At 42.7% G+C, this 27,272-nt stretch overlaps 1 protein-coding gene across 1 annotated transcript in view; it reads left to right on the top strand.

Annotated features, from left to right (window-relative positions):
• HPGD (15-hydroxyprostaglandin dehydrogenase) overlaps positions 1 to 27,272 on the top strand; it is a 374,425-nt gene that overhangs the window by 112,316 nt on the left and 234,837 nt on the right. The window contains exon 4 of the mRNA XM_086962447.1: positions 9,763 to 9,859. Within this exon, the coding sequence (XP_086818573.1) occupies positions 9,763 to 9,859 (97 nt within the window). The remainder of the gene's footprint in view (positions 1 to 9,762; positions 9,860 to 27,272) is intronic.

Here is a 27,272-nt window from a genome sequence, read left to right as displayed (position 1 = left end):
GCTTCCAAACAAGATCCCACTTTGCAATCTATTGATACATTCATGAAAGAAGGTTGGCCCTATGAGAGAAATGTTAAGGATTTATTGAGACCTTATGTTCAGTTTCAGAGGATCTATCTGTGGTTGAAGGAGTGTCATTACGGAGTGATGTTTGTGTACCTCCAGTGTCTCTCAGAAATGTGTTGATTAAGGAAGCTACAAGGGTCACTTAGGCCTCAGTAGCACCTGTAAAAATCAGTTTTACTGGTGGCCTGCTATGGAAGCTCAATGTTAGACCTGGGAGCCTTCGTGAAGGTTTTCCCTGAATTTTACCTTTGCCTCCTGTGTTTTTACTGTATGTTGGACTTCGTTTTTGCTGGACTAGAGGCTTTGGGCATCTTTTCACTGCTGTTCAGTGCCAACGTGCAAGTGCTCCCTCTGTAAATTGTTGTCATGTTTTTTTTGTTTATTTTGTTTACTGTTAAGCCCCTAGTACAGTGCACTGTGTGTGCCCAGGGCCTGTTAACCAAATGCTGCTAGTGGACTTGCCGCACTGAATGTGCCACCGACACAAGCAGCCTGGCAAAAGGATCTCAGACCAACTGCTTCTTTTTTCCTTGGTAGGAGCAGCTATTGCAGGCGAACCCCTGACAGCACACAGCACAGGGCCAGCTCTTCTCCTTGCCAAAGGTTCCTCTTGAATTCCAGAAAGGATCTTAAGTTCTGGGGTCTGGACCCCAGTATTTATGCAGCATTTCTATTTGCTCTCTTGTGGCAGAGAGGTTCTGGGCTAAGTCAAAACCAGTTCTGTCCTCTCTGGACCAGCTTCCCGACAGGAGGGGGAGACATCATTGTGGAAGGAAGACCAGGCACATTCAGGTGAAAGGAAATCTCCTTCTATTACTCTAAATGCTGCCCAGGTCTATTCAGCCTGTGAATGCACATCCCCAGCCCCTATCATTTCAAAGCCAGACAGTTAATCCACAAACCGGAAGAGGCACACAGTATGGCTAAGCAAGAAAATATGAAAGAGTGGGGTTCCAACCTGCACACCTGTATACTAATGAACTCGACAGAGTGTACTAGAGTGATCAATTTTTCAGAAACATGCTGCTGTGTGCTTAGGGCCCAGCCTTTAGGACCTGTGGTACTAATAAGTGAAAAAGGTGCAGAAAGATCCGTCCCTGTCATGCAGCGCACTTGTGGTTTAACATATGATTTATGCAATTATATTATTATTATTAATATGGAATTTGATAGAGCGCACGGCTACCCCCCACCGGGGGTGTCCTGGCGCTGAGGAAATGGACATGTATGTATGTACAATGTATATGTATATTTTGGATTTTTGATTCTCATGTCTCTATGGAATTATTAAACTTGAAGGTGGTTCATCTGATTCAGTAAAAGATTGAATTACAAAGTTATTGATTAGATGATTGATATTTTAAAATATTTTGTCTTTCATTGCGTTAATATTTAAAGAAGCCCTAGGGACCTCACACACAAGTGTGCTGCTTAATCAAGAAAGTACCCACTTTCTAAAAGTGGTATTTTCAAACACACATTATAAAAATCATCCTTACTGAAAGATGTATTTTTATATTCTAAGTCCACACATACTAAACTCTATTTCTCTATCTTGTCTCAATGGGATAGTTATCCTATGGGGCAGATAGCCTTTCAATAGTAAAAACGAAATTCACTGTAGTTCACTATCAGGACATGTTACACACATCAGGACATGTCCTACCTTTCACATACACTACACCCTGCCCACAGGAGTACCTTGGTCCTATCTTAGAGGTGACTCACATTTAAGAAAAGGAAAGGTTAGAGCCTGGCAAGTGGGTGCACTTGCCAGGTCGACATGGCAGTAGAGACTGTGCACAGACAATGCAGTGGCAGGTCTGAGAAGCCTTTGAAAGGTGGCTTGTGTGGGTGGCAGAATCAATGCTGCAGCCCCATTACAAGTAGTTGACTTACAGGCCCTGGGCACACACAATGCACTGTACTAGGGACTTAGTAGTCAGTCATGGAAACATCAATCCATATTCACAATTTACAGAGGGAGCACTTGCACTTTGGCAAGGATCAGCAGTGGCAAAGTGACCAAAGCCCATAGACCAGCAAAAACTAAATTTAGCACACAGCGAAAAACACAGGAGGCAGAGGCAAAAATACAGGGGAAAACCACACCAAGAATGGCCGGTCTAACTGACTCTGACGAAGTCAATAGATCTTTCATCGGCAAGAGCCATTAGCTTTGTCTTTGCTTTTTTTAAATACTTTACTCCAAGTCTATTAATCTCACCATTGACAAAAACAGTTCTTAGTGATTTTACAGTGAAATTTTAGATTGAGAAAGCTGCTGTTTAAGCCAAGCACCTTAAAAGATGTGTCTCCACTGGTTACAGTAGCAATGTCTGTGCCACAGCTGAAGTCCTACATGTTCGGAACAGAATTATATTTGATTCTGTTTTTATGCCTAATTCTCAGAAATGACAAAGTACTTGTATTTTAGCTCTCTAATGTTCTTATTTTCAAAGGGCATATGCCATTCTGTTGGCATAAACAATGCTGGGTGGTGTAATTAATAAAGAGTAATTGATCTTTTTATGAAAGTAAATTCATTTTAAACCGCAGAAAGGCATCCATAACTTTAGTGGATAACTCATTTGTGGCAGGAAAATCAACACAATATCTTTGTTTACACTACTAAGTCTGTTTTCTGCTCTGCAATAAAGATAGTTTTCATAGCACAAATACACACCATTTTAACCTAACTACAGTAATGTCTGTTTATTGTGTTATTAACTTCATTGACAAACTGATGAAACCAACTGTACAGGGTTGTTGTAAAGATCTGGGAGTTTGGATCCCCCATGCATCATCATTTGAGGAATCAAATCAAGTCTGTCACTTCTGACTGCTTTGGCCTACGGAGGAGCAAGAGGAAATTACTTTGGGAGTTCCTCTAACGATCCAAAAGACAATAGTGCAGGCCCTGGATATCTCACGCCTGGATTATTGCAATATTCTCTATTTGGGCATTGCTAAGTATATCCGGAACAGATTACAGATCATCAAAATGCTACGATGCGATTGCTTTGTCTGTCATGTGCCTAAATCTATTTCGGTTTATGAGCAGCTTCGCTCTGTATACGGGCATTCTGCAGAAAACACACCCAGTTCAAGGCATAGTATACCACTCATCGCGTCATACTTAAATTCTCGACTATTTTATTGTGCCTTACTTCCCTAATAGATGCCTGAGATCACCTCAGCTTAATTTAGCTGTAATTCAGTGCTTCAGTTTGGGTAGGCAAAAGGCAGATCCTTCTGCTTCCTAGGGCATAGGCTTTGGAACAATCTGCCTATGAGGATCTGGAACATTACAAACCACTAAACCTTCAGGAAACAGCTTAAGATCTGGCTGATTGAATGGTACCTCTGCAGGGGTTAGCTGTCTCATTTCAGGTGTGCTGGGAAGGCATGTGAAGGGCATGTGTGGTATAAATGATTTAACATTAGCATTTGAGCTAGTTAAGCTTGTAAACCTCCCTATGAACTGATGTCAGACTCACTGCCTCATTTCAGAGGATTTGCATCAATGAGTTTGCTACTCTGATGTATCCAGTAGGGATCAATGGCTGTGAGTCATTGCCAACTTGTACGGCATTAAGAGGAGCCATTCAGAGGGCACTGCAACATCATTGCTTTTTTAATGTGTGAATGTGTCTTTTAGAAACAGCTAAACTTGTTTAACTGATTCTGTACTTGCTAGCCAAGAATATTGCATATATGGCTGCCAACATGGAATGTATTTTGAGAAAGTATTTGAAAAACAATGACAGAATGGCTGACCATGGTATCTCACATATGGAGGCACATGTGGCCATCTTAAAATGCCTTTTGTTATACTTTAAAAGACATGCAAAAAATCCTGGCTGAAGAGGGGTGAAACCCCGAAACCGGTCCTAGGATGCTTGTTTCCAGTCCAGGGAGGACCTGGCTTGGCAGTTCAGGCTGGACTGTTCCCATGAGGCACAGGGTCAAGACTGATTTGCATATGGCTGGGTTCAAACTGGAATGAAATGGTGAGCAAAAAATCGATAGATTTAGGCCCAGATCTCTGCATTCTGTCCATCAACTGTTGTTTTTGCTTTTGTTATACTTTAGCATTAGCTAACTATTCCAAGATATTCAACTTCTTGTTTATTTGGAAGGATTAACTAATAATAAACTATATTTAAGGAAACATGCATTGTCATAACTAAAAGCTCTGTAGCCAAAGCCAGGCCCCTGGGCTTTGCAATGTCTGTTTTGTAATGCTGCCATTGCATATTGAGATTATTGTGTGTTAAATCTCATTTGCATTTGAAATGTGCTGCCACTTCATGGAGCAAGGCTTGACTCCTATATGTAGGTACCCTTGCATAATGAAGTGTAGAAAGTGAGTAACTTGTTTAAATGGGGTGCAATAGTACATGAAAGTCTGGGACACCAGTGGTAATGACATTACCCACGAAGGATGCTACTCAATACCACTGACTGCCCCAGATCCAGAGAAATCTCAGCTGCATGAGTCAGCTGATGCAACAGTGCTTGCGAAGACATATTCCTGCTGAGAGCACTACTACATGTGTATTATTTAACAATATTATGTGAGGAGGTACATCCTGCCAGCCCCTTAGTAGCATGCAACTGCATATCAATTGTTCAGCCGTTTTCACAACCATCTTATTCAAGATATCTGGTAACAAGCTTGCTGACTTGGCTAACACTCTAGAGCATGAAAGTCCCAAGAGGAAATAGTCAAAGACATAAGGCCCTTGAAACCGCTTTAGTATCATGTTAGAGTGTTCATTTTTTGTAGTGGTGCAAGAATTTATATCGTGGCTCCAAGTTCAATTTACCACCCACCAAGATCCCCCAAAAAGTTAAATATAGCCCCACTCGAAGTTATTGACAAATGACATATAGTCCCAACTTTCATTTTACTCGTATACATTTCCAATAGTCGATGGTTTAATAAGGAACCAAAGTTTCCAAAACTCTCTGCATCCCAAATGATAGTAGTCACCTGGGGTTGTGTTATGTGCAAAGAATATAGCAGATAAATGACTTTACATAATTTTGATGAAATACATTTAATTCCTTTAGCTAGTTTAAACAAAAAATATATATAGCGTGGCAAGTAAAAATGTATGCTTAATTATGTTTTTTGATGTAACTTTACAAGTGACTACCTCCATTTCTGAGTTCCCAATCTCACTCATCCAGCATCATAGACGGTAGTAATCAAACAAACCTAATTCCGCTGTCATTCTCAAATGAAGTCACGGATCCCCTTAGTCAATGCCAAATGTGGTGGGAAACCTTTCCTCAGATCATCTGTACTACAGTCACATACATCCTTGTTTTGTGCATTCTAACAGATCCTATTATTGAATCCCACTAAGACGTGGGAACACACTTTTTTTTCTTCTTTTTTTTTTACCTCATACTGCCAACGCTCTTATTTGGAACCCTCCTATCTCTCCTTATCAGCCTATACCAACCCTCGGAGGGGACAAAGAGAGAGCAGAGCTTTCCGGCAAAGATATTACTGTTTCCGTTTCCCACTCCTGTTCACTTTGGGGGTAACAGGATGTTACTAAGGAGGCCAGGACCAACAGTAAACATGCTTAATAATAAGACTCTCTTGCCTTCTCCCTCCAATCTATCAAAGCAGACCAGATTCTGACTTTGCTTCTTTGGTCACATGCCATATCAGATTCACTGGTGTAAATAATATTCTTTAAACATTCTGCAAACGTTGATGGAAGTTCTGACTTCCACTTTCTACACATCTCTCATATTGCTAGGATGATCACAAAAAACGTAAACTTTGTACAAACTGCATTCACGTTGTAGTCATTCGTAAGACCAAAGAATATCTAATAGGCACTTACTTCAATTGGTACTCCCAATACTTCTTCCAAGAAATCACATACTCCCAGAGAGAATAGTTTGATATCTGGACATTCCATGAACATATGCTTGTCATCTGCTGCGGAATATTTACATCTTGGACAGTTATACATGTTACCTGTAACTTGGTGGGATCACACTTTGGCTATCTTCTGCAAATGTTCCTATACTATATTAAACATTTAACCAGACTGTAGGTGGACTATATATAGATGACTGAGTTCTATATCCCTGCTTATACTTTAGGACCATTATGGCTCCTTTCCATATGCCTTGAAAATGTGATGCAGTTTTCATCATCTCAGTACAGACCTCAAGCCAATATTTGATCAACCTCTTCATACTACAGTTCAGGTTAATTTAGTAGCAATGGCTATACTAATCACTATTTATGCTTTATGCTCCAATTCACAATTTATATCTGACAAACATAGTTGATTGAAAAAAGCGACTACCATAATATAATAAAGGCACGTGCATATATAGGTAGGTAGAGATTTGTTTTTCTTAGCTGCATAACTGAATACCTTCAAACTATGTATAACAGCAGTCTGGATGACAAACAGCTGCCTGAAGCTCAATGTTGAGAAGACAGAAGTCCTGTTCCTCAGTACCACCCCTTCTGCATGGGACAGCACCTGGTTGTCGACTGCTTTTGGGAGCCCACCTACCCCCTCAGACCACGCCAAGAACCTCGGCATAGTACTCAACTCATCACTCACCATGAACCAACAGGTCAAAGCCGTCACCTCCAGCTGCTTCAACACCTCCGCATCCTCCACAAGACCTTCAAGTGAATACCCCCTGAGTCAAGAAAGACAGTCATCCACACACTCATCACCAGCAGACTGGACTATGGAAACGCACTCTATGCTGGCATCGACAAGCCCCTACTCTTCAAACTCCAGATAATACAGAACACTGCTGCCAGACTCGTCCTCGGCATCCCCCGACATGAACACATCAGTCAACACCTACAAAGTCTCCACTGGCTCCCCGTGGAGAAAAGAGTCACTTTCAAAATCCTAACTCACGCGTACAAATGCCTTCACAACAACTGACCCAAATACCTCAATGACAGAATCAACTTCCACGTACACAAAAGAAACCTCCTATCTTCCAACCTCACACTGGCCGAAACCCCGTTCAGCCCCAGAGCTAGAGCAGGCGGAAGATCCTTCTCTCACATTGCAGCCAAGACCTGCAACGAGCTACCGGAAGACATCAAACGTGCCCGCTGCCTGAACACCTTCAGGAAGACCCTCAAGACCTGGCTCTTCGGATAAACAGATCTGCGCCCCCTCACCCCCTCAGCACTTTGAGACCCTCACGGGTGAGTAGCGAGCTTACAATTCCCTGATTGATTTATTGATTGAACAGCAAGGCACAAATATGTGGACTTGAGTATTATAAATTTTCACTTACCTTTAAACCCTTACCTTTTCAATATTTTGTCTCTATAATGTGGCAGGACGAGATTTAAAACTCAATAGCGCGAATGAATACCATATTTTATAATATGTAACATATATCTTATAATTATACCTACCTATGAGTAACATCCTGTAAAGTCTCGACTACCTCCATCATTCCAGCATCACTAGACACTGCATTCCAACTTTCCCCTCTGACTGACTGGATTAGTATTGTTGTTGGTACAGCACTTTAAAAATCATAGCAGTAACTAGGGAAGATTGGGGAGAAAAGAATGAGAGGAAGGAGTTGGAAACTGGAGCGAATAAGAGTACATATACTCATTCCTGATTGGTTCTAGATTCACCAGCCCTGCAGTTGTTTTTCATTACTGACTGACTTTAGATTCACCAGCCCTGCAGTTCCTTTTCCTCTGGGTACCAAAAGCTAACCAAATCCTCTTTAAATGACAATCAACATGACCTCGATACTCTGCTGTTGTATGGCACACGTTTGTATTGAATCAATGCTTTTCAGGACAAACTACCAGTTTTTATTTTCCTAAGAATTTGGAATAATGTCCCTTAAGCCTTCCACGAACACCAAAAAGGCTGAGCTGCTGATGATGCTGTTCCCCATTTGGTGACTGTTCTGAATCTGTCCTGCAAGTTCTTTTATATTTTTGTTTTATGAATGTAAACACACCTTACTTTGTATGCTGGTCATTGCCATTTATAAAGCTATCTGTTGCTGTTGGTCTGTTTTGTTTTATGAAAACTAATTAATCCCTAACCTTCAGTAGCCGCTGGCAAGCATTTGCTTGCTTGAGCCGGGCCCCCACATGAAACCATATTCCACATAAAACCATTTTGATGACTCTTTTAGCATTTAGGGCCATATGTATCATCAACCTGATTTGCGATTCCCAAATAGCGATTTTTAAGAAATTGCTATTTGAGAATCGCAAATAGGTATGTATGTACAAAATCGCATTTTTTTTGCGATTTCTTAAAATTCCTTAATTGCGATTAGCAAATTGCAAATCGCAATTACGGAATACTTTCCCATTCATTTCTATGGACCAGGAGGCCCATAGGAATGAACAGGATATTATTCTCAATTTGCGATTCACAATTTGCTAATCGCAAATTGAGAATAATTTCAAGGGTGCAGGGGTGTCCACATAGTGCGTCACATGGCACTTTGAAAAATGCAAAAATGTGCATTTTTCAAGGAATTCGCAACTTACCACCAATTAGAAGTTAGTGGTAATTTGCGATTCCTTAAGGACATTTTGTAAATTATTTTTGCTTCATACATTGCATTTAATGAATCCCAAAATTTGCGATTCCTTAAATGCAATTGCAAAATAAAGAACCACAAATTTTGCAATTCATTGTTTGCACCACATTTTGCTTAATACATACTATTTAGCAAATTTGCATTCGCAAAGGCCGAAATTCGTTGCGAAATTCTGCGAATTTCGGCCTTTGTGAATGCGAATTTGCTTGATACATATGGCCCTTAGACTGACAAGTGACAAATACACTTTCCCATATACCAAACACACCATCCATTTGCCATAAGTCGAATTATTCATGTGCTTTATCAGTGAGCTAACTTGAATTCGTCTTTTAGTGGACTAATGTATCCACTGCAGTGGCCTGTGTTCGACCTCATGGTACCGGGTTCAAATCCCAGAGGGTCCGCTCTGCCTTTCATCCTTTCTGAGGTCGGTAAAATGAGTACCATTGAGTTTGGTAACAATAAACATCTGTTATTCTGGGGATAAACGCGCGCTTTACAAATACACGTTATGTTATGTTTACATAGATTGAACCAGGCTTCAAAAAGTTTTTTCATGATTTAAAACTTGAATTTGATAGTACAGCAGTCTAGTCTGGACTCAGGCAGTTATGAGATCCCTTCCAGCTATTTCAACACTCTTCCGAAAGCAACATATTTAAAAGCTGACAGCAGCACGTGTGAATGTTTGAAAACATCCTTCAGCAGAAGGCGTAATGCAAACACATATTCTGTTCAGGCATGTCAAAAAAATCTTCAGGGCACATCCTGACAGACTTCAGCAGGCTGGGTGATGTTGTCTTTCTGTGCAGCTCACCATTATAGAAATAATCGGTCGTAGCATTCCAAGAAGTTGAAATTCCACAAACTGCATTCACTTCTACATTGAGGCCTGCTTGGTATCTAAGAAAACAATTTGAAATGAAAATAAAGTTTTGAACTTGATTTATGAATCACAGCATGTATCCTGTAAAGGAAGGGGAATATCTGGCTAACATTTAGTTACTGTAAGCTTGTAAACCTGATTTAAATGCCAATCTGAAAGCATCAAACATTTCAGCTGGTGTTTTCATTTGTGTTTCACATTAGATTTCAGTGATAAGAGGAACATACATTGGTTTAGAGCACATGAGCAAAAATCATGGAGGTGAAGGAGGAACAATTATCAATATATCATCGCTGGCAGGTAAGATATTTCCTTATATTTTATACCTCATATGTAAGGTTCAGCAATGCATGTGTGGGAACTGGAACATATGTCCTGTCTATTTACATCCTATTCTCATACTGAGATGGGCTGATAACACAAGCAAGCTGTTTTGCAGGTGTAGCGCCTAACCTTTGTTCATCCTTTGTTCTCACCTATACTTCTCCACGTCCAGCTTCTTTTCTCACCCCTGTTTTACTTCATTTATGGACCCATCCTCTGTACCTCTTCTCTTGACTTTTACCTCCCCCCTCTTCTTCTACTAGAAGTCACATTCGTTTCATCCTCTTATTACTCTTCTCTTTGCTTCTTCCCTCCCATTCACCACATCCTGATTTTGCAATCCTTCTCCAACTACACCTCCTGTCGACTTTCCTATTGTTTCTATGTATCACCTCAATATCCTCTTTTCTGTTCTCACCTTTTTCCTCTCCTCACATTATCGTCATTTTATTTTTTTCTTATTTTGCATAGTGCCCACTTGCATGTGTGACATCAACAAGTGATGCTACAAATGGTGACATTATGTGCAAATACTTACTTACCTTCTGTGGCCCACTTACCTTATGACTTGATTGCATATTACAATCAAGTTTTTACCGCTCATGTGGATCCCTTGGGCACAGTCAGTGCGTCATCCCTATGCCTGGGTTTAGCAGGCATATGGATTGTGACACATTGGCAGCACAGCAGCCTGAAGCGAAAAAGAAAGTGGTAAATACCACCGCAGCAGTTTTACGGTAGGTGTTTCTGGCACAACACCTATCTTGCATAAATTAAACTCTACCTTGGCGCACAGAGATTCCAACGCAGGTAAAAACCAACGCCATTTGAAAAAAAAGTGACACACCAGCATCCATGTAACTATGGAGCAAATGAAGCACCACCGTTGCATCAAAACAAGTGATGCAATGGCGACGCAGTGGTGGCGCAAGACAGCACAAGGGGCTTGTAAAAAAAGCTCCAAAAGATTTAGCCATATGTTCCCTTGGCCAAGAGCAGCTTAGGAACTGAAAAAGCACAGAATACCAACCAATGGATCCAATGGAAAATTCCTCCATCATCAATTGCATGTTGTAAGAAATATTCATATAATGATTGGTGTCTCCAGTATATGAACACTGCTCACAAAACAATGCTATTTGCTGCATATCTGCAGAGTTGTTAAGGCATGGCATTTACTTACATTTGCAATTATATTGTGTGGGTGTGGCTACTCTATTCATTTGCATGTTCGCTAAATTCTGCATTTCTAATTTGATTTCACACCTACTTGGATGATACTTTACAGTGTAAAAGAAAACACATCAGTTTGGGGCAGTCTAAACGTCTAAAATGCGTTTAATGTAAAACTAGGCAGTTTGCAAGGAAAACAGTGCCCTGTAATTGCTATGTCAATGGCCCACGCAATGCTAAAATCCATACATATTGTGCACATTTTTATACAGTTTTTCTAATTACAAGTGAATTTAAACGAGAAACGTGATCAATACTGTTAATAAATTGAATTTTAAACAATGAGCCAGTGGCAGGGGCATAACGGACACCCCCGCAGTGCGGGGGGCCACCACTCTTCTATATATGAAAGGGGGCTCCCTCAGCTTGTTCGTCTAGGGTGTGTGTCAGACACAGTGTCTCCTGTGAAGCAGATGAAGTTTGCAGCCTGCTTTGAGCTGCTCTGCGCTGACACGGGCTGACTCAGAAGTGAAGAGAAACAAAATAAAAAATGTTGTTTCTCTTTCACTCTGAGCCTGCCAGGCCCCTTATAAGAGCAGATCCCCCTCCCTCTTCTACTCACAGAAAGCTTCTTCCACTGCTTGTCTGAAGAGGCTGCATGGGCCTTAATAGGGCAGAGATCAGGTGCTACCTTTAATTGCAACATACAAATATAGCCACCTGTTCACCATTTAACATTCTGCAAAAAGGCCCCAACATGGGATATCAGAAATCCGAGTTATTCATGTGAATATGTCAGTCAGGGGTCACAAGGGCAGCTGTAGAACACACATAAAGTGTTTTCTTCTCACATTCCCTGTTTAAACTATGAACCAATAAGGGGAAAAAATAACAATCTGATTTTTCTAATTATTGTACTGGTTGGAACATTAAAATACAGCTCATGCCCATATTAAACCAGTTAAATGCAGGCATGGTGTTCTCCGCACCCAAGGGGAGTTGTTGTGTGCAGTGTTTCATTTGTAAAATATTAAGTGCCAGAGCCCTGACCAGGAGGCCACTGCAACTTGCACCAACCATCGCTCCTGTCAGCGCTGCCAAAACAACTAATAGCCATCTCCTCTCACCAGCAAGTGTTACAGTTCAGATTATTCAAGGTCCCCAAAGCTAAAGGAATGACTATGGCGGCAGATATTAGTAATTTTTATTGATATTGTATTTATAAACAACTATTGTTCTGCTCATCTCTAAATTAGATGAGCAGCGCCACCATGTGGCAGCCTGTCCTAAGTGTGGTGTTAACAATTAAGTGCCGGTGCGGAGCACCGGAAACCAATTAAGATCCACTGTTGAGCATGGACACCACCGGCTCAAATTAAGCACTGGTTGTGTGGGAACGTTATATATTTCAATCCAAGCAGGTAAATTGAAAAGGTAATTCAATTACAAGTATTTTAAATGTACTACCCAAATCAGCAATTACCCATGCCTGCGTGGACTATCACAGACATCTGCACTATTTTCTCTACGCGTCTTTACTGTATGCATTGTCTGGAATATCACTAGTGGAACTATTTGTAGTGTCCTTAGAAGCAAATTGTAGGGGGGCATACATTAGGCCATAGTTAAACTGGTGGCTGTACTTTATGAGACAAAGTAGCCCCTGCCATACATTATAAGACAGAGTGACTGACTGGCTGTGAGAGAGAGACTGACAGAGAGAGAGACTAACACAGAGAGAGAGACTGACTGACAGGGAGAGACTGACCTACCAGGAGAGACTGAATGACCGGGAGAGAGACTGACTAACAGAGAGAGACTGACTGACCAGGAGAGAGATTGACTGATGGAGAGAGAGAGAGACTGACATAGACTGACTGACAGAGAGAGACTGACAGAGAGAGACTGACAGAGAGAAACTGAAAGAGACTGACTGACAAAGGGAGACAGACTGACAGGGAGAGAGACTGACAGAGAGATACTGACAGAGAGAGACTGACTGACTAAGAGAGACTGACAGAGAAAGAGAAACTGACAGAGAGATAGACTGACTGACCGGGAGAGCGACTGACTGACCAGTAGAGAATGACTGACCGGTAGAGCGACTACCTGACAGTGAGAGACTGACGGACCGGGAGAGAGACTGTCTGATGGAGGGAGAGAGACTGACAGAGACTGACTGACAGAGAGAGAGACTGACAGAGAGAGAGAGACGGTTGTATGTCAATACAACACGGTGTTTACACCACACTACCATTACAACGCTGGTTTTACAACGCAAGTCGTTACCACGACTTGCACAGTAGGGGGCTGGAATTAGGAAAAGTAAGATTTACTATTCCAACACCAGCCTACGTACAGTAGGGAAGGTGTTGGAATAGTAAATCTACTATTCCTTAGCCTAGAGCGCCCTCCAGCGGAAGTCGTGGTAACGACTTGCGTTGTAAAACCATTGTTGTAATGGTAGTGCGATGTAAACACCGCGTCGTAATGGATGCTACCCGAGAGAGACTAAGACTGAGAGAGACTGACTGACCGGGAGAGAGACTGACTGACTGACAGAGAGAGACTGACTGACTGAGAGAGAGACTGACAGAGAGAGAGACCGACAGAGACTGACTGACAGAGAGAGAGAGACTGACAGAGAGAGACTGACTGACAGAGAGAGACTGACTGACTGAGAGAGACTGACTGACAGAGAGAGAGAGAGACTGACTGAGAGAGAGAGACTGACAGAGAGAGACTGACAGAGAGACTGACAGAGAGAGACTGACTGACTGAGAGAGAGACTGACCGAGAGAGACTGACTGACTGAGAGAGACTGATTGACTGAGAGAGAGACTGACTGACTGACAGAGAGAGCGAGACTAAGACTGACAGAGAGAGAGAGACTGAGAGAGAGATACTGACTGACTGACAGAGAGAGAGACTAAGACTGACAGAGAGAGACTGACAGATAGAGACTGACTGACTGAGAGAGAGACTGAGAGAGAGAGACTGACTGACTGAGAGAGACTGACTGACAGAGAGAGAGACTGAGCGAGAGAGATTGACTGACTGACAGAGAGAGAGACTAAGACTGACAGAGACAGACTGACAGAGAGAGACTGACTGACTGAGAGAGAGAGGCTGAGAGAGAGAGACTAAGACTGACAGAGAGAGACTGACAGAGAGACTGACAGAGAGAGACTGACAGAGAGAGAGACTGAAAGAGAGAGACTCACAGAGAGAGACTGACTGACAGAGAGAAAGACTGGCTGACATAGAGAGAGACTGACTGACTGAGAGAGAGAGACTTACTGACAGAGAGAGAGAGACTGACTGACAGAGAGAGAGAGACTGACTGAAGAGAGAGAGAGACTGACTAACTGACAGAGAGAGACTGACTGACAGAGAGAGAGACTGACAGAGAGCGAGAGACTGACGGAGAGAGACTGACAGAGAGAGAGACTGACAGAGAGAGCCTGATTGGGAGAGAGACTGACAGAGAGAGACTGACTGAGAGAATGAGACTGACTTACTGACTGACAGAGAGAGAGACTAAGACTGACAGAGAGAGACTGACTGACAGAGAGAGAGAGACTGACAGAGAGAGACTGGCTGACTGAGTGAGACAGAGACTGACAGAGAGAGACTGACAGAGAGAGAGACTGACAGAGAGAGACTGACTAAGAGAGACTGACAGAGAGAGACTGACAGAGGTTAAGACTGACTGAGAGAGAGAAGAGAGAGAGAGAGAGAGAGAGAGAGAGAGAGGCTGACTGACTGAAAGAGAGACACTGACTGACAGAGAGAGACTGAAAGAGAGAACCTCTGACAGAGAGAGAGACTGACAGAGAGAGACTGACAGAGAGAGATAGACAGAGAGAGAGACTGACAGAAAGAGACTGGCTTACTGAGACTGACAGCGAGAGGAAGACTGATAGAGCGAGAGACTGACTGACTGACAGAGAGAGACTGACTGACAGAGAGAGACTGACAGAGAGAGACTGTGTGACAGAGAGTGACTGACTGAGAGAGAGACTAACAGAGAGAGAATCACTGACCGAGAGAGACTGACTGACAGCGAGAGAGAGACTGAGAGAGAGAGACTGACTGACTGACAGAGAGAGCGACTAAGACAGACAGAGAGAGACCGACAGAGAGAGACTGACTGAGAGAGAGACTGATAGACAGATACTGACTGACAGAGAGAGAGACTAACTGAGAGAGCGAGACTGACAGAGAGAGACTGACTGACAGAGAGAGAGACTGACTGACTGACTGACTGACTGACAGAGAGCGAGAGACTAAGACTGACCGAGAGAGACTGACTGACAGAGAGAGAGACTGGCAGAGACTGATAGAGTGAGAGACTGATAGGGAGAGACTGATTCGGAGAGACAGACTGACAGAGAGACACTGACTGGCAGAGACTGACTGACAGAAAAAGAGAGAGGCTGACTGAGAGAGAGAGAGAGACTGTCTTACTGACTGACAGAGAGAGACTAAGACTGACAGAGAGAGCCTGACTGACAGAGAGAGAGAGAGACTGAAAGAGAGAGACTGACAGAGAGAGAGACTGACAGAGAGAGAGAGAGAGACTGACAGAGAGAGACAGACAGAGAGAGAGACTGACTGAGAGAGCGAGAGTGACAGAGAGATACTGACTGACAGAGAGAGAGAGAGAGAGATAGAGAGAGACTGACTGACTGACAGAGAGCGAGAGACTAAGACTGACAGAGAGAGACTGACTGACAGAGAGAAAGACTAACAGAGAGAGAGAGAGAGACTGGCAGAGACTAATCGAGAGAGAGACTGACAGAGAGGGAATGATTGAGAGAGGCAGACTGACAGAGAGAGACTGACTGGCGGAGACTGACTGACAGAGAAAGAGAGAAACTGACTGACAGAGAGAGAGAGACTGAAAGAGAGAGACTGGCAGAGAGGGAGACTGACAGAGAGAGAGAGAGAGAGAAATTGACAGAGAGAGAGACTGATGGAGGAAGACTGACTGACTGAGAGAGAGAGACTGACAGAGATACTGACTGACTGAGAGAGACTGACTGACAGAGAGAGAGAGAGAGACTGAGAGAGAGAGAGAGACTGGCTGACAGAGAGAGAGACTGACTGAGAGAGCGAGAGTGACAGAGAGATACTGACTGACAGAGAGAGAGAGAGAGAGAGACTGACTGACTGACAGAGAGCGAGAGACTAAGACTGACAGAGAGAGACTGACTGACAGAGAGAAAGACTAACAGAGAGAGAGAGAGAGACTGGCAGAGACTAATCGAGAGAGAGACTGACAGAGAGGGACTGATTGAGAGAGGCAGACTGACAGAGAGAGACTGACTGGCGGAGACTGACTGACAGAGAAAGAGAGAAACTGACTGACAGAGAGAGAGAGACTGAAAGAGAGAGACTGACAGAGAGAGACTGTGTGACAGAGAGAGAGACTGACAGAGAGAGAGACTGACAGACATAGACTGACTGACTGAGAGAGAGAGAGACTCACTGACCGAGAGAGACTGACTGACAGCGAGAGAGAGACTGAGAGAGAGACTGACTGACTGACAGAGAGAGCGACTAAGACAGACAGAGAGAGACCGACAGAGAGAGACTGACTGAGAGAGAGACTGATAGACAGATACTGACTGACAGAGAGAGAGACTAACTGAGAGAGAGAGACTGACAGAGAGAGACTGACTGACAGAGAGAGAGACTGACTGACTGACTGACTGACAGAGAGCGAGAGACTAAGACTGACCGAGAGAGACTGACTGACAGAGAGAGAGACTGGCAGAGACTGATAGAGTGAGAGACTGATAGGGAGAGACTGATTCGGAGAGACAGACTGACAGAGAGACACTGACTGGCAGAGACTGACTGACAGAAAAAGAGAGAGGCTGACTGAGAGAGAGAGAGAGACTGACTTACTGACTGACAGAGAGAGACTAAGACTGACAGAGAGAGACTGACTGACAGAGAGAGAGAGAGACTGAAAGAGAGAGACTGACAGAGAGAGAGACTGACAGAGAGAGAGAGAGAGACTGACAGAGAGAGACAGACAGAGAGAGAGATAGACTGACAGAAAGAGACTGACTTACTGAGACTGACTGACAGAGAGAGAGAGACTGAGAGAGAGAGACTGAGAGAGAGACTGACTGACTGACAGAGAGAGGCTAAGACTGACTGACAGAGAGAGACTGACAGAGAGAGAGACTGATGGAGGAAGACTGACTGACTGAGAGAGAGAGACTGACAGAGATACTGACTGACTGAGAGAGACTGACTGACAGAGAGAGAGAGAGAGACTGAGAGAGAGAGAGAGCGACTGGCTGACAGAGAGAGAGACTGACTGAGAGAGCGAGAGTGACAGAGAGATACTGACTGACAGAGAGAGAGAGAGAGACTGACTGACTGACAGAGAGCGAGAGACTAAGACTGACAGAGAGAGACTGACTGACAGAGAGAAAGACTAACAGAGAGAGAGAGAGAGACTGGCAGAGACTAATCGAGAGAGAGACTGACAGAGAGGGACTGATTGAGAGAGGCAGACTGACAGAGAGAGACTGACTGGCGGAGACTGACTGACAGAGAAAGAGAGAAACTGACTGACAGAGAGAGAGAGACTGAAAGAGAGAGACTGGCAGAGAGGGAGACTGACAGAGAGAGAGAGAGAAATTGACAGAGAGAGAGACTGACAGGGAGAGATTGACAGAGAGAGAGAGGCTGACAGAAAGAGACTGACTTACTGAGACTGACTGACAGAGAGAGAAAGAGACTGAGAGAGAGAGAGACTGACTGACTGACTGACAGAGAGAGTCTAAGACTGACTAACAGAGAGAGACTGACTGACAGAAAGAGACTGACAGAGACTGTCAGAGAGAGACTGTGTGACAGAGAGAGAGACTGACAGAGACTGACAGAGATAGACTGACTGACTGAGAGAGAGAGAGAGACTGACAGAGAGAGACTGACTGACTGACGAGAGACTGACTGACAGAGAGAGAGAGAGACTGAGAGAGACTGACTGACAGATAGAGCGACTAAGACTGACAGAGAGAGACCGACAGAGAGAGACTGACTGAGAGAGAGACTGACTAAGAGAGCAAGACTGACAGAGAGAGACTGACTGACAGAGAGAGAGAGAGACTGACTGACTGACTGACAGAGAGTGAGAGACTAAGACTGACAGAGAGAGACTGACTGACAGAGAGAAAGACTGACAGAGAGAGAGAGACGGACAGAGAGAGATTGGCAGAGACTGATAGAGAGAGACTCACAGAGAGAGACTGATTGAGAGAGACAGACTGTTATAGAGAGACTGACTGACGGAGACTGACTGACAGAGAAAAGGAGAAACTAACTGAGAGAGAGAGAGAGAGAGAGCGAGAGAGAGAGAGACTGACTTACTGACTGACAGAGAGAGAGAGAGACTAAGACTGACAGAGAGAGACTGACTGACAGAGAGAGAGACTGACAGAGAGAGAGACTGACAGAGAGAGACTGACTGACTGAGAGAGAGAGACTGACAGAGAGAGACTGACTGACTAAGAGAGACTGAGTGACAGAGAGAGAGACTGACTCTGAGAAGGAGAGAGAGAGAGAGAAAGAGAGAGACTGACTGAGCGAGAGAGGGAAAGAGACTGAATGACTGACAGAAAGAGAGGCTGACTGAGAGAGAAACTGACTAACTGATTGAGAGAGAGACAGAGAGAGAGACTGTGATGGAATCGGGGTCAAAGTGTGCATGAAGCTATGCAATGCCTCTTAAGATTGCTATTGTCTGCTAATAAAAATGTATTGTAGTTACATCTGCTTTTGAAATGCAGCATTGTTTAATGTTTTGAAACAGGTTTGATTTTTTATACTCTAGTCCACCCTCCCCCCCCCCTCCCCCACTGACCCCCATTCGGACCCCATCCCTACTGGTGCAGCCCTCAGTCACAAACCACACTGTAATTTTGGCCCAGACAGAAAGTTTGTGAGTACACAAGATATAGCGAAACAAGGCCGAAGGTGACTTACAATATCATTATCAACTACGGCAGCGGGTACTTTATTCCATGTAATACATGGGAACACCATCACCTTTCCCACAAGCCACTTAAATCCTTGGAGTGTAGCTATTGGTGTAACAATAGCCCCGCAGCACCCATGGTGTGGAGGGCCCTTGGGCTCCAGGCTGCCCCCTCCTGGATTGTGCACAGGCGGTGAGGTCCCTGTCCTTAAAACTACTGACTGGGTCCAGGGCGGGGGGGGGGGGCCCTCTGTGAAATTTGCAGGGAGGCCCCCTTAGGTTTCATTACGCCACTGGCCAGTGGCAGGATCTTCTCACAAGAATTATTTTTAAGTCATTGAATATTAGATAGGGAAGACACAAACAAGCACGGACGCCACTACTTTCTCAGATTCACTCTTTGTGGAACCAACTCTCAGAGCAAGGACAGGCTTACTACACAATGCAGAAAAAGACTAGAAAATGCCTTTATTGGAAAATAAATAAACCTGAAGACATACTGGATTAATGTGATCTACACGTTGCTTCAAAACTACATTACAAATCAGTAAAGCATGTATCAGTGTATGTTAAGGCATATGTGAGCACTGGTATTTGTTCAATAAAAAGTAATGGTGCTAAGGTATGGAAACGGGACGCCACTTTTTGATCTAGAAATACTGGTTTTTTAATGGTGATTCTTCACTGGAGTGCAGGATTGGCCTGGTCTATTGTACAATGCCAAAAATACTGATCTAACAGGTCTTTGTGTGGGCTGGTATTTTTGCTGTTTTTGAGCCTGTTTTATGACTTGCTGGGCCAGTTTTTACTGTGGATTTCCCTGATATTACCACAAACATTGCTTGCAACAAGCACAAATGCATACAGTCCTCCATACCTTGCAAAGCACCTAAACAGTGTTTCTACACAGTTCAAAACTGCCCGAGTTTGCAAATGGGTGTCACTCTTTAGCTATATGAATCGCTAATAGGGGCAATTTTGTTTTTGGTGCTAGGTGTATTTTCTGTCCCATTTCAACCATGCTGGTGCATCTTGTGTATAACGCTTGTGCAATTGGCACCTTAATGACGCATCCTTGGTCTCACTGTTTATATCTCCCAAAACTGTGGGTGTAATGCTGCTTTTTCACCCCAATCTAGACCTGTACAGTGCTGCAAACCATTGTGGTGCAAAAAGCGACACAAGAAAGAAATGGCTATTGATAAGAGTGTCACCTGGGAATATGGCATATATCCAAGACCTAGTCATGTTATATATGTTACCTGTGTATCTGGAACCCGCCTTAGTGTGTGCTCCAAGGCTGTACCCACCAAGCAAACTGCTTAGAGCCAGACACAATGATTACCATAGGCTTGGGCTGCGTAAACTGAATGAACATGAACTTGTGTTGGATTTGTAATGCACCAACAGTGCACAGAGCTGCCTTTACCTTGTGGTAGTGATCAGTGAATATGGTGGTGGCTGTTGTGCAGCCCAGACCCCTTAATTGTATAGTGAACGACCACTAAATAAATATTCATCACAAGGGTGCCAGATGCACCATTGACATTTCTAGCGAGCTTTCAGCAGTAATACACAAATGTTGCTGGAGAGCAGGGCCGGACTGGCCATAGCGGGCACCGGGCGGTTCCCTGGTGGGCCGCAAGGGTGGCGGCAGGTTTTAGGCCCCTGGGGGGCCATTTTTGTTTTACGGGCCGGCAACATTGGCCCCCTGTAACAAAATCGGCCGAAACCGGCCCTTAGAAAACAGCTAGGCCGCACCCCATACCTCCCCTCCCCAGGTGGGCCAGCCGAGCAGTGTGCCAGGGTGGGTTTCAGTTCCCGGCGGGCCGGCGCTGCTGGAGAGCGATGCGCTGCATGATCCAGTAAACTGCTGGTTATGGAACGGTCCTCTGCAGAGGCAGGAGGGTGCGCAGTATCTCCATGGGGAACCGAGGCAATGTGGGTTGGTGACTGCTGTGTTTGCCAAAGGCTATTCTTTACTTTAGCGTCTGTGAGGAGAACACCAAAAGCAAACAACTGCATTCTTGACACATTATTCTTACTTTTAATAGGGTAAATAGAACAAAACCTCTAATGTTTTGATAAGGGTGTGCAATTTTTCTTTCCACAATGAATTATCAGACGCTATTTTTGATAACAGCCTACTCGGTACAATTACAGAAATATTTGTTCGCTTTGACAGATTGTGAACACTTAGAAAATATTCCAAAGGTCGCCAAAAAACCATGGCAATGCAGTTCAGACAAAACATTGATGTTTGTCTTCCTGTTTTTGCTGATAGCTAATCCTGTCGAAACCGATGGGAGTTACACAGTGGAAAGAAGTCATGGCTAATTGAAATGGACAAAAACAATGGTACAACTTTCTATTTCGACTGAGAATTTGTGGAGTAAGAAATACTTGTGTTTATACGTGGTATTTTTGTTGTCTCCGGGTGGAGATGGAAAATAAAAAACGTGGTGTATAGGCTTAACTCAATCAACATTTTGTGATGAAGAATTCCTATTTTTTAGAGGACAAACTTTTGAGTTTCTGGCATATTGTGATTTGTAAACAAAAACATCTTCAAAAATGCTAGATAGTTATGCTCCAGTGCACTTTTTATGTGCATGGGATAAGCGTACAAATCAAGTAATTCTTCTCTATCGATAGGCAGATTATCAGGTATTGCTATATGATGCTATTTAGGTCTGGCTTGATACCGTAGCTGTCTCCATTCCTTCGGGATCAATAGAAAAAGAACATTTAGCAGCGCTACAGTGAGAGGGGCTTTGGACTGGAGCCCTAACGTTGATTTTCCTGAGTAAAGATTTTGATTGGACAGAAGTTGAGTGATTTGGGTGGAAAAGAGTGACAGTATTGCATTTTGTTACTGTGTGGGAAAGGTTATGCTCTACGCAGCACCTCTGAGATGGTTATGGTGACAAGGCACTGATCAAAACTATAGACATAATCTGTTTATTATGAAAGAATACGACAAAAGCATTAGGCCTCACATATTTATTGTGAAAAGCATATGGTAAAGCCAATAGGCTTTTGTTTGATGGATTGTCATTTCACTGTGATAAGGCTGGTTGACAGGAATTATGTAACAAGAACCTCACAGATTACATTAGCAGGCAAAGGTTGGGTGTTGTTTACCCCCTTACCCCCAGCCCCCCCCTCCCTGAAAACCCCACGGGTTAGAACGTTGGCACTTGAAGAATGCTTGTTATGCCATTTTAAAAAATGACATTCATTGTTTTTCCAACTGCAACTGTGTGCGTATTTGCAAAATTTCAACTGCTGAAGGAGGGGCTTTGGCTCTACCCAAATGTTGATATCTCGAACTATAAATTTTACTTGGGCAGACGTTGTGGGCTTTCACTGAAATCAAGTACTTGTGTAGCACTTTAAGGCTTGTGGGAAATCTTATGCTTACTACAGCACACTGAGTTGGTTATGTGACAGACTATTGACCAAGGCTATAGGACTGATCTGCTCATTATAAAACATTACGACCTAGGCAGTAGGACGGACCTATTTACTGTCAAAAGCATATGTTAAACCCAATAGGCCTTTAGGGGGGATTGACATTCACTGCATTGAAGCTTGTAGACATGCATTTTGTCACTGGGAATTTTACAGATTACCATGCTAAATAAGGATTTTGGTGTTGGTTACTACCTTTGTCAAACTGTGCGGGTAAAAGGTTTTGCAATGTGATAATCCTTGCTGGCCGCTCCTTGGAGGACCTGGCAGGCATAGTTGTCTGCTGAGCCTCGTAATAAAAAAATAAAACTATATATATACATGAAGGATCTTTGGATCAGCTTTCTTCTGTCTGTTTGAACGTCATTCACATTCTGCTTTCTCCCTTGCCAGTATATTACTTGTGGCAATGGGTTAGTCAATATCTGCCATTAGATCTATTGCCCTGTGAGTAATGGTATTTTGCCTGATCACAGTTCATATCTGCCTGAAAATGAGTGTGTTTCAGATTCTGGTCTGAAGATGGCCAGTTCTTTAGTTTTTCATGTTTTGCTTTTATAGGTTCTCTTCCATTTCTTTCCTTGTTATATTTTTTAAACATTCTGCAACTCCTTGAACAGTCCTACCAGGCGCTCACTTGCCTCTCATTTCATTTGTAGTATTTTGCATCCTGTGTGGCTACTATTTCAAAACCTGGTAGACTTTTTGCAATGGTACTGTCTACATTGTATCCATGTTTTCCAATCCAAAATGACCATGGTGTTTAGAAGCATTATGTTTGCCAGATTGAATCAGTTCACAGCGATACACTATACATATTCCCATTAGAAGATTGATACCCAGTGTTATGTTTACTGAGTGGCCATCTTGAATGGCATTGTGCATCAGTGTCTTAATGGCTCCAAGAGGGCCAACATCTTGCTTCTAAACATGGCAGCTATGTTGCAGCTTAAAAACAATACATTTTGTGCAATACCATTGCAAGATGGCTGGGTGTTGCTAAGCGTAATGCTATTTTTTGTACTGTAAGCATATGCTCATCAAGTGCAGGTGGGGCATTTGTTCTTTAGCGTCCATCCACTTGTTCAATTTGTATGTCTATTTTGCTGTGAATGGGTAAATGGGTGAATACAAGAATGAGTAAGTGGGTGAATGTATTATGTATGTTGGTAAGAATGATTGGCAGAATTCATGTATGAAGTCTTACTGCATTTATTTCACTCATCAGTGACTGATGAGTCACTTTCGGTTATAAGCCAGGCATATTGGCATTGCCAATTCTCATTTCTAGTTTTTTGTCAGGCTGATGAAGACAGCTTGATAGTCTTCCTTTACTTGTGGTTCAATGCTTATTGTGAGCTGCTTCAATCTTTACTCTGTGCTTTTGTTTATAGTGTTTAAGTGCTGGTTGCATATTTCTGTGGTTGCAACTCGTTTACCTCATACCTCATGCTTTGCAGTGAGTCATGGCTGTATGCTAATTATTAATTACGTTCTATATCAAATCTACGTCAACTCGTGGTTCCAGGCTTGTCCAATGTGTTTCGAGTGATGGCTAAGTTAGGGATCTTCCCACATTGGACCTTCATTTATTCATTTATTTCTAAATGCAATGACATTACTTTTTTAATATCTCTTGTTTACTCAGAGCATAGCTGAGGGCTCTTCGGTAATCGTATACACTCTCCCACTCTTGGGTTCTTTCTTTGATTTCTTTGGGTTATTCTTCATGGCAACTTGCCACACAATTCCTTTTCCAACTCAAATTGTTCAGGACTCAATTCAGCTGGAGCTTGCTGTGTGTAAACCCGACGTACTTTTGATTTACTCTCGACTAATTCATGAATATCCAATCGAGAGATACCCTTCCTATTGGAAGAAAGCTTTGCGAATTGGACCCTAAGTGACTACGAGGTGTAGAGGAGTCTTCAAATGGTTTGACTGAAGGATAAATGGTACATCTTAATTTAAGCATTTTGTATCCACGTGGGATTGGTTCATGAAAAGTAGCAAAACACAATTTAAGTAGTAGTCCTTTCACAAGTCTTGAAGTTCATAAATGTCAAAAGGGCTTTTGATCTATGGGTTCTTTATTTTGGAAGTTTAACCTGATAATATGTCTTTTATTACCATGTTTAGAGGCTAAAAAATCTGAGCACATCAGTCTTTGTTCTAAAAGGGATGGTCCTAATCTAACAGTATAAGCAACATCGTTTTCAATACTTCATGATTGTAGAGTTTGTAGCGATGAGGTTAGAACTTAGATTGCAACACTAAAACGGTGTTTAAACTCAATCACTAAAACTGAAAAGGGGTGAATGGTATTTGCCTTTCCACCTGCCATTTATCTCAAGTTCAGTGACAATTGAGTACACTTTAAATTTGTCCAGTCTCTAACAATCAGCCTTTTTGCATGTGACATGCAAAACTGGGTATTAACGTGACCATAATTTGCTCAAAGTCTGTTTGCAGACATGACTTTCTATATTTTTTACACTAAGGTGTTAAGGGGTGTAAGAACACTCCCATAATCCGTTACATTGGTTTTTGGCTGGATGTTTGTGTGCTCATAAATAACATAAGAATCTACATAACACTGAAGTTTTATCCATAAATTTTACATGTGCTAACATATACTACTTCTTCCCAAATTGAAGCAATTCCTACTCAGATCCCTTCAGAATGAAACTCGTGCTATTATTATTCAAATGCTTCCTAAACTACATTATTCTCTCGCCTCCATATTTTCCACCTCCCAGTCTTTCCTGACCATTACACAGTTCATGCCTCTTGAGGCTTAAGCGTGATCGATGAACTCCTTGCTGCATATAAAAAAAATGTGGCATCAAAACTCAACTGCTAGTCTCATCACATAAACCCCAATCACTCTTAAACGTACACCTCACTACTTCTTGTGACACATAGAGCAAATGGGTTTGCTTAATTCAAACCGCACATCACAGAGTTGAGCCAATTGTAGATATAAACAAAAGTAAATATGAAAAAGCAACTATGGCTGGGGTGCTCCTAAGGTGTATGACACCTACCCACCAAAGTGTCAATCAGTCCTAGGATTCAAATGAACTCAGGTCAAACATATATATATATATACAACACCTGAGCACACCGTATTAGTATTTCTAAATCAAGTAATGTAGATATTTTTCTAAAACAGTCAATGAAGTCTCAGCGTCCTGTATATTCTAAATCCAAAAAGTCTTAAAGGAGAATCCAAACAAATCTTCTTAGGTTGAGATCTGATTTTAATATCCACAGTTCGTAAGATGAAGGACAGCAGCTGACGTGCGTTTCGCCCGCAGGGATTTTTCAAGGGTATTTGTTCGTTATTCCAAGCGTTTGTAGGTGTATCAATATTTTCTTGTAAATGTACTCTTCTTGGATAGATGGATACAGTCCCCCAAAAAGGAATTCGCAAAAAATGACGCTGGATGTGAGGGGTTGAAGTTTCTATTCTCACTCATCAATATGATAGTTGTGACCCCAACAGATAAAAGCTTGTCCTCTTCCAAAGTCACCAATCACTATTGGTATTCAGATCCATCCTGTCCTATAGAATGTGTAATCCTCCCGAATCTTGATAAATCCAAGGTTACACTCGTATGTCCATCCAGACGCTCAGCGTGGAGCCGACTAGTGCTTCTTCCTCCTGTTTGGAAGAGGACAAGCTTTTATCTGTTGGGGTCACAACTATCATATTGATGAGTGAGAATAGAAACTTCAACCCCTCACATCAAGCGTAATTTTTTGCGAATTCCTTTTTGGGGGACTGTATCCATCTAACCAAGAAGAGTACATTTACAGAAAAATATTGATACACCTACAAACGACTGAAAGAACGAACAAATAGCCTTTAAAAAGCCCTGCGGGCGAAACGCGCGTCGGCTGCTGTCCTTCTTCTTAAGAACTGTGGATATTAAAATCAGACCTCACTACTTCTCGACCGTCTCGTTCTCCAAGCTACTGATGTTTGTAGATGGAACTAAATATTACTTTTTCTCTTTCATTACTTTCTCATCATTACGGGCTGGCTTATTTCATCTTCTTTATCCAATCATTAGTGAGCAAGATGGCTTAGTGAGTTGAACTCTCACAGCTGATACATATGCTGAAATGGGGGAAAATAGTAACAAAGGACTATAACTAAGATATGTAGAGCGCCCCCTTAGAAGAAGTACGGAATTCCACTTTGCATAAAATATATGTTGGCCAGTGTTATCAGTATTGTATGATTTGACCCAGTTTTTAACATTTTACATGTTTTAATAATTATTCGAATACCCACTGGGCCTTTTTATATTTGTTTGTTATGTATTTAATATTGGCATTTCTTCCATGTAATGTGCTTCATGAAACTAACTGTATGTTATCCCCAATCCTCTAATGAGTTTTGAACTCGGTAATGCTGTTATGTTCACGAAATGGTTTTTATCATCAGTACTTTTATGGCTATTGATCTGCCGAATAAAGGTTTGTGACAGAAGGATGCAGGGCAGTGGTCCCACACCCAAACTATTTGGACCTAATTTTGCCGTCTTGAAATTCTTATGGCTCCAGATGTTTTTGGAGAGGGCTTGAGCTTAGACATGTATTCCACCCCCACCCGATCCTCAGCCAAGGTATGGGGGAATGCTCAAGCCTGCCACTTGCCTCCCATCCTTCCTGGTCTCTGCCTACCACCTCCACAAAACGTAAGCAAAGAAAAAGTGCAAAGTCACAAAT

Source organism: Lissotriton vulgaris, chromosome 3_1 (genome assembly GCF_964263255.1).
Source record: "Lissotriton vulgaris chromosome 3_1, aLisVul1.2, whole genome shotgun sequence".
In the NCBI taxonomy this organism is placed as follows: Eukaryota; Metazoa; Chordata; class Amphibia; order Caudata; family Salamandridae; genus Lissotriton; species Lissotriton vulgaris.
This window is presented reverse-complemented; position numbering and strand designations above follow the sequence as displayed.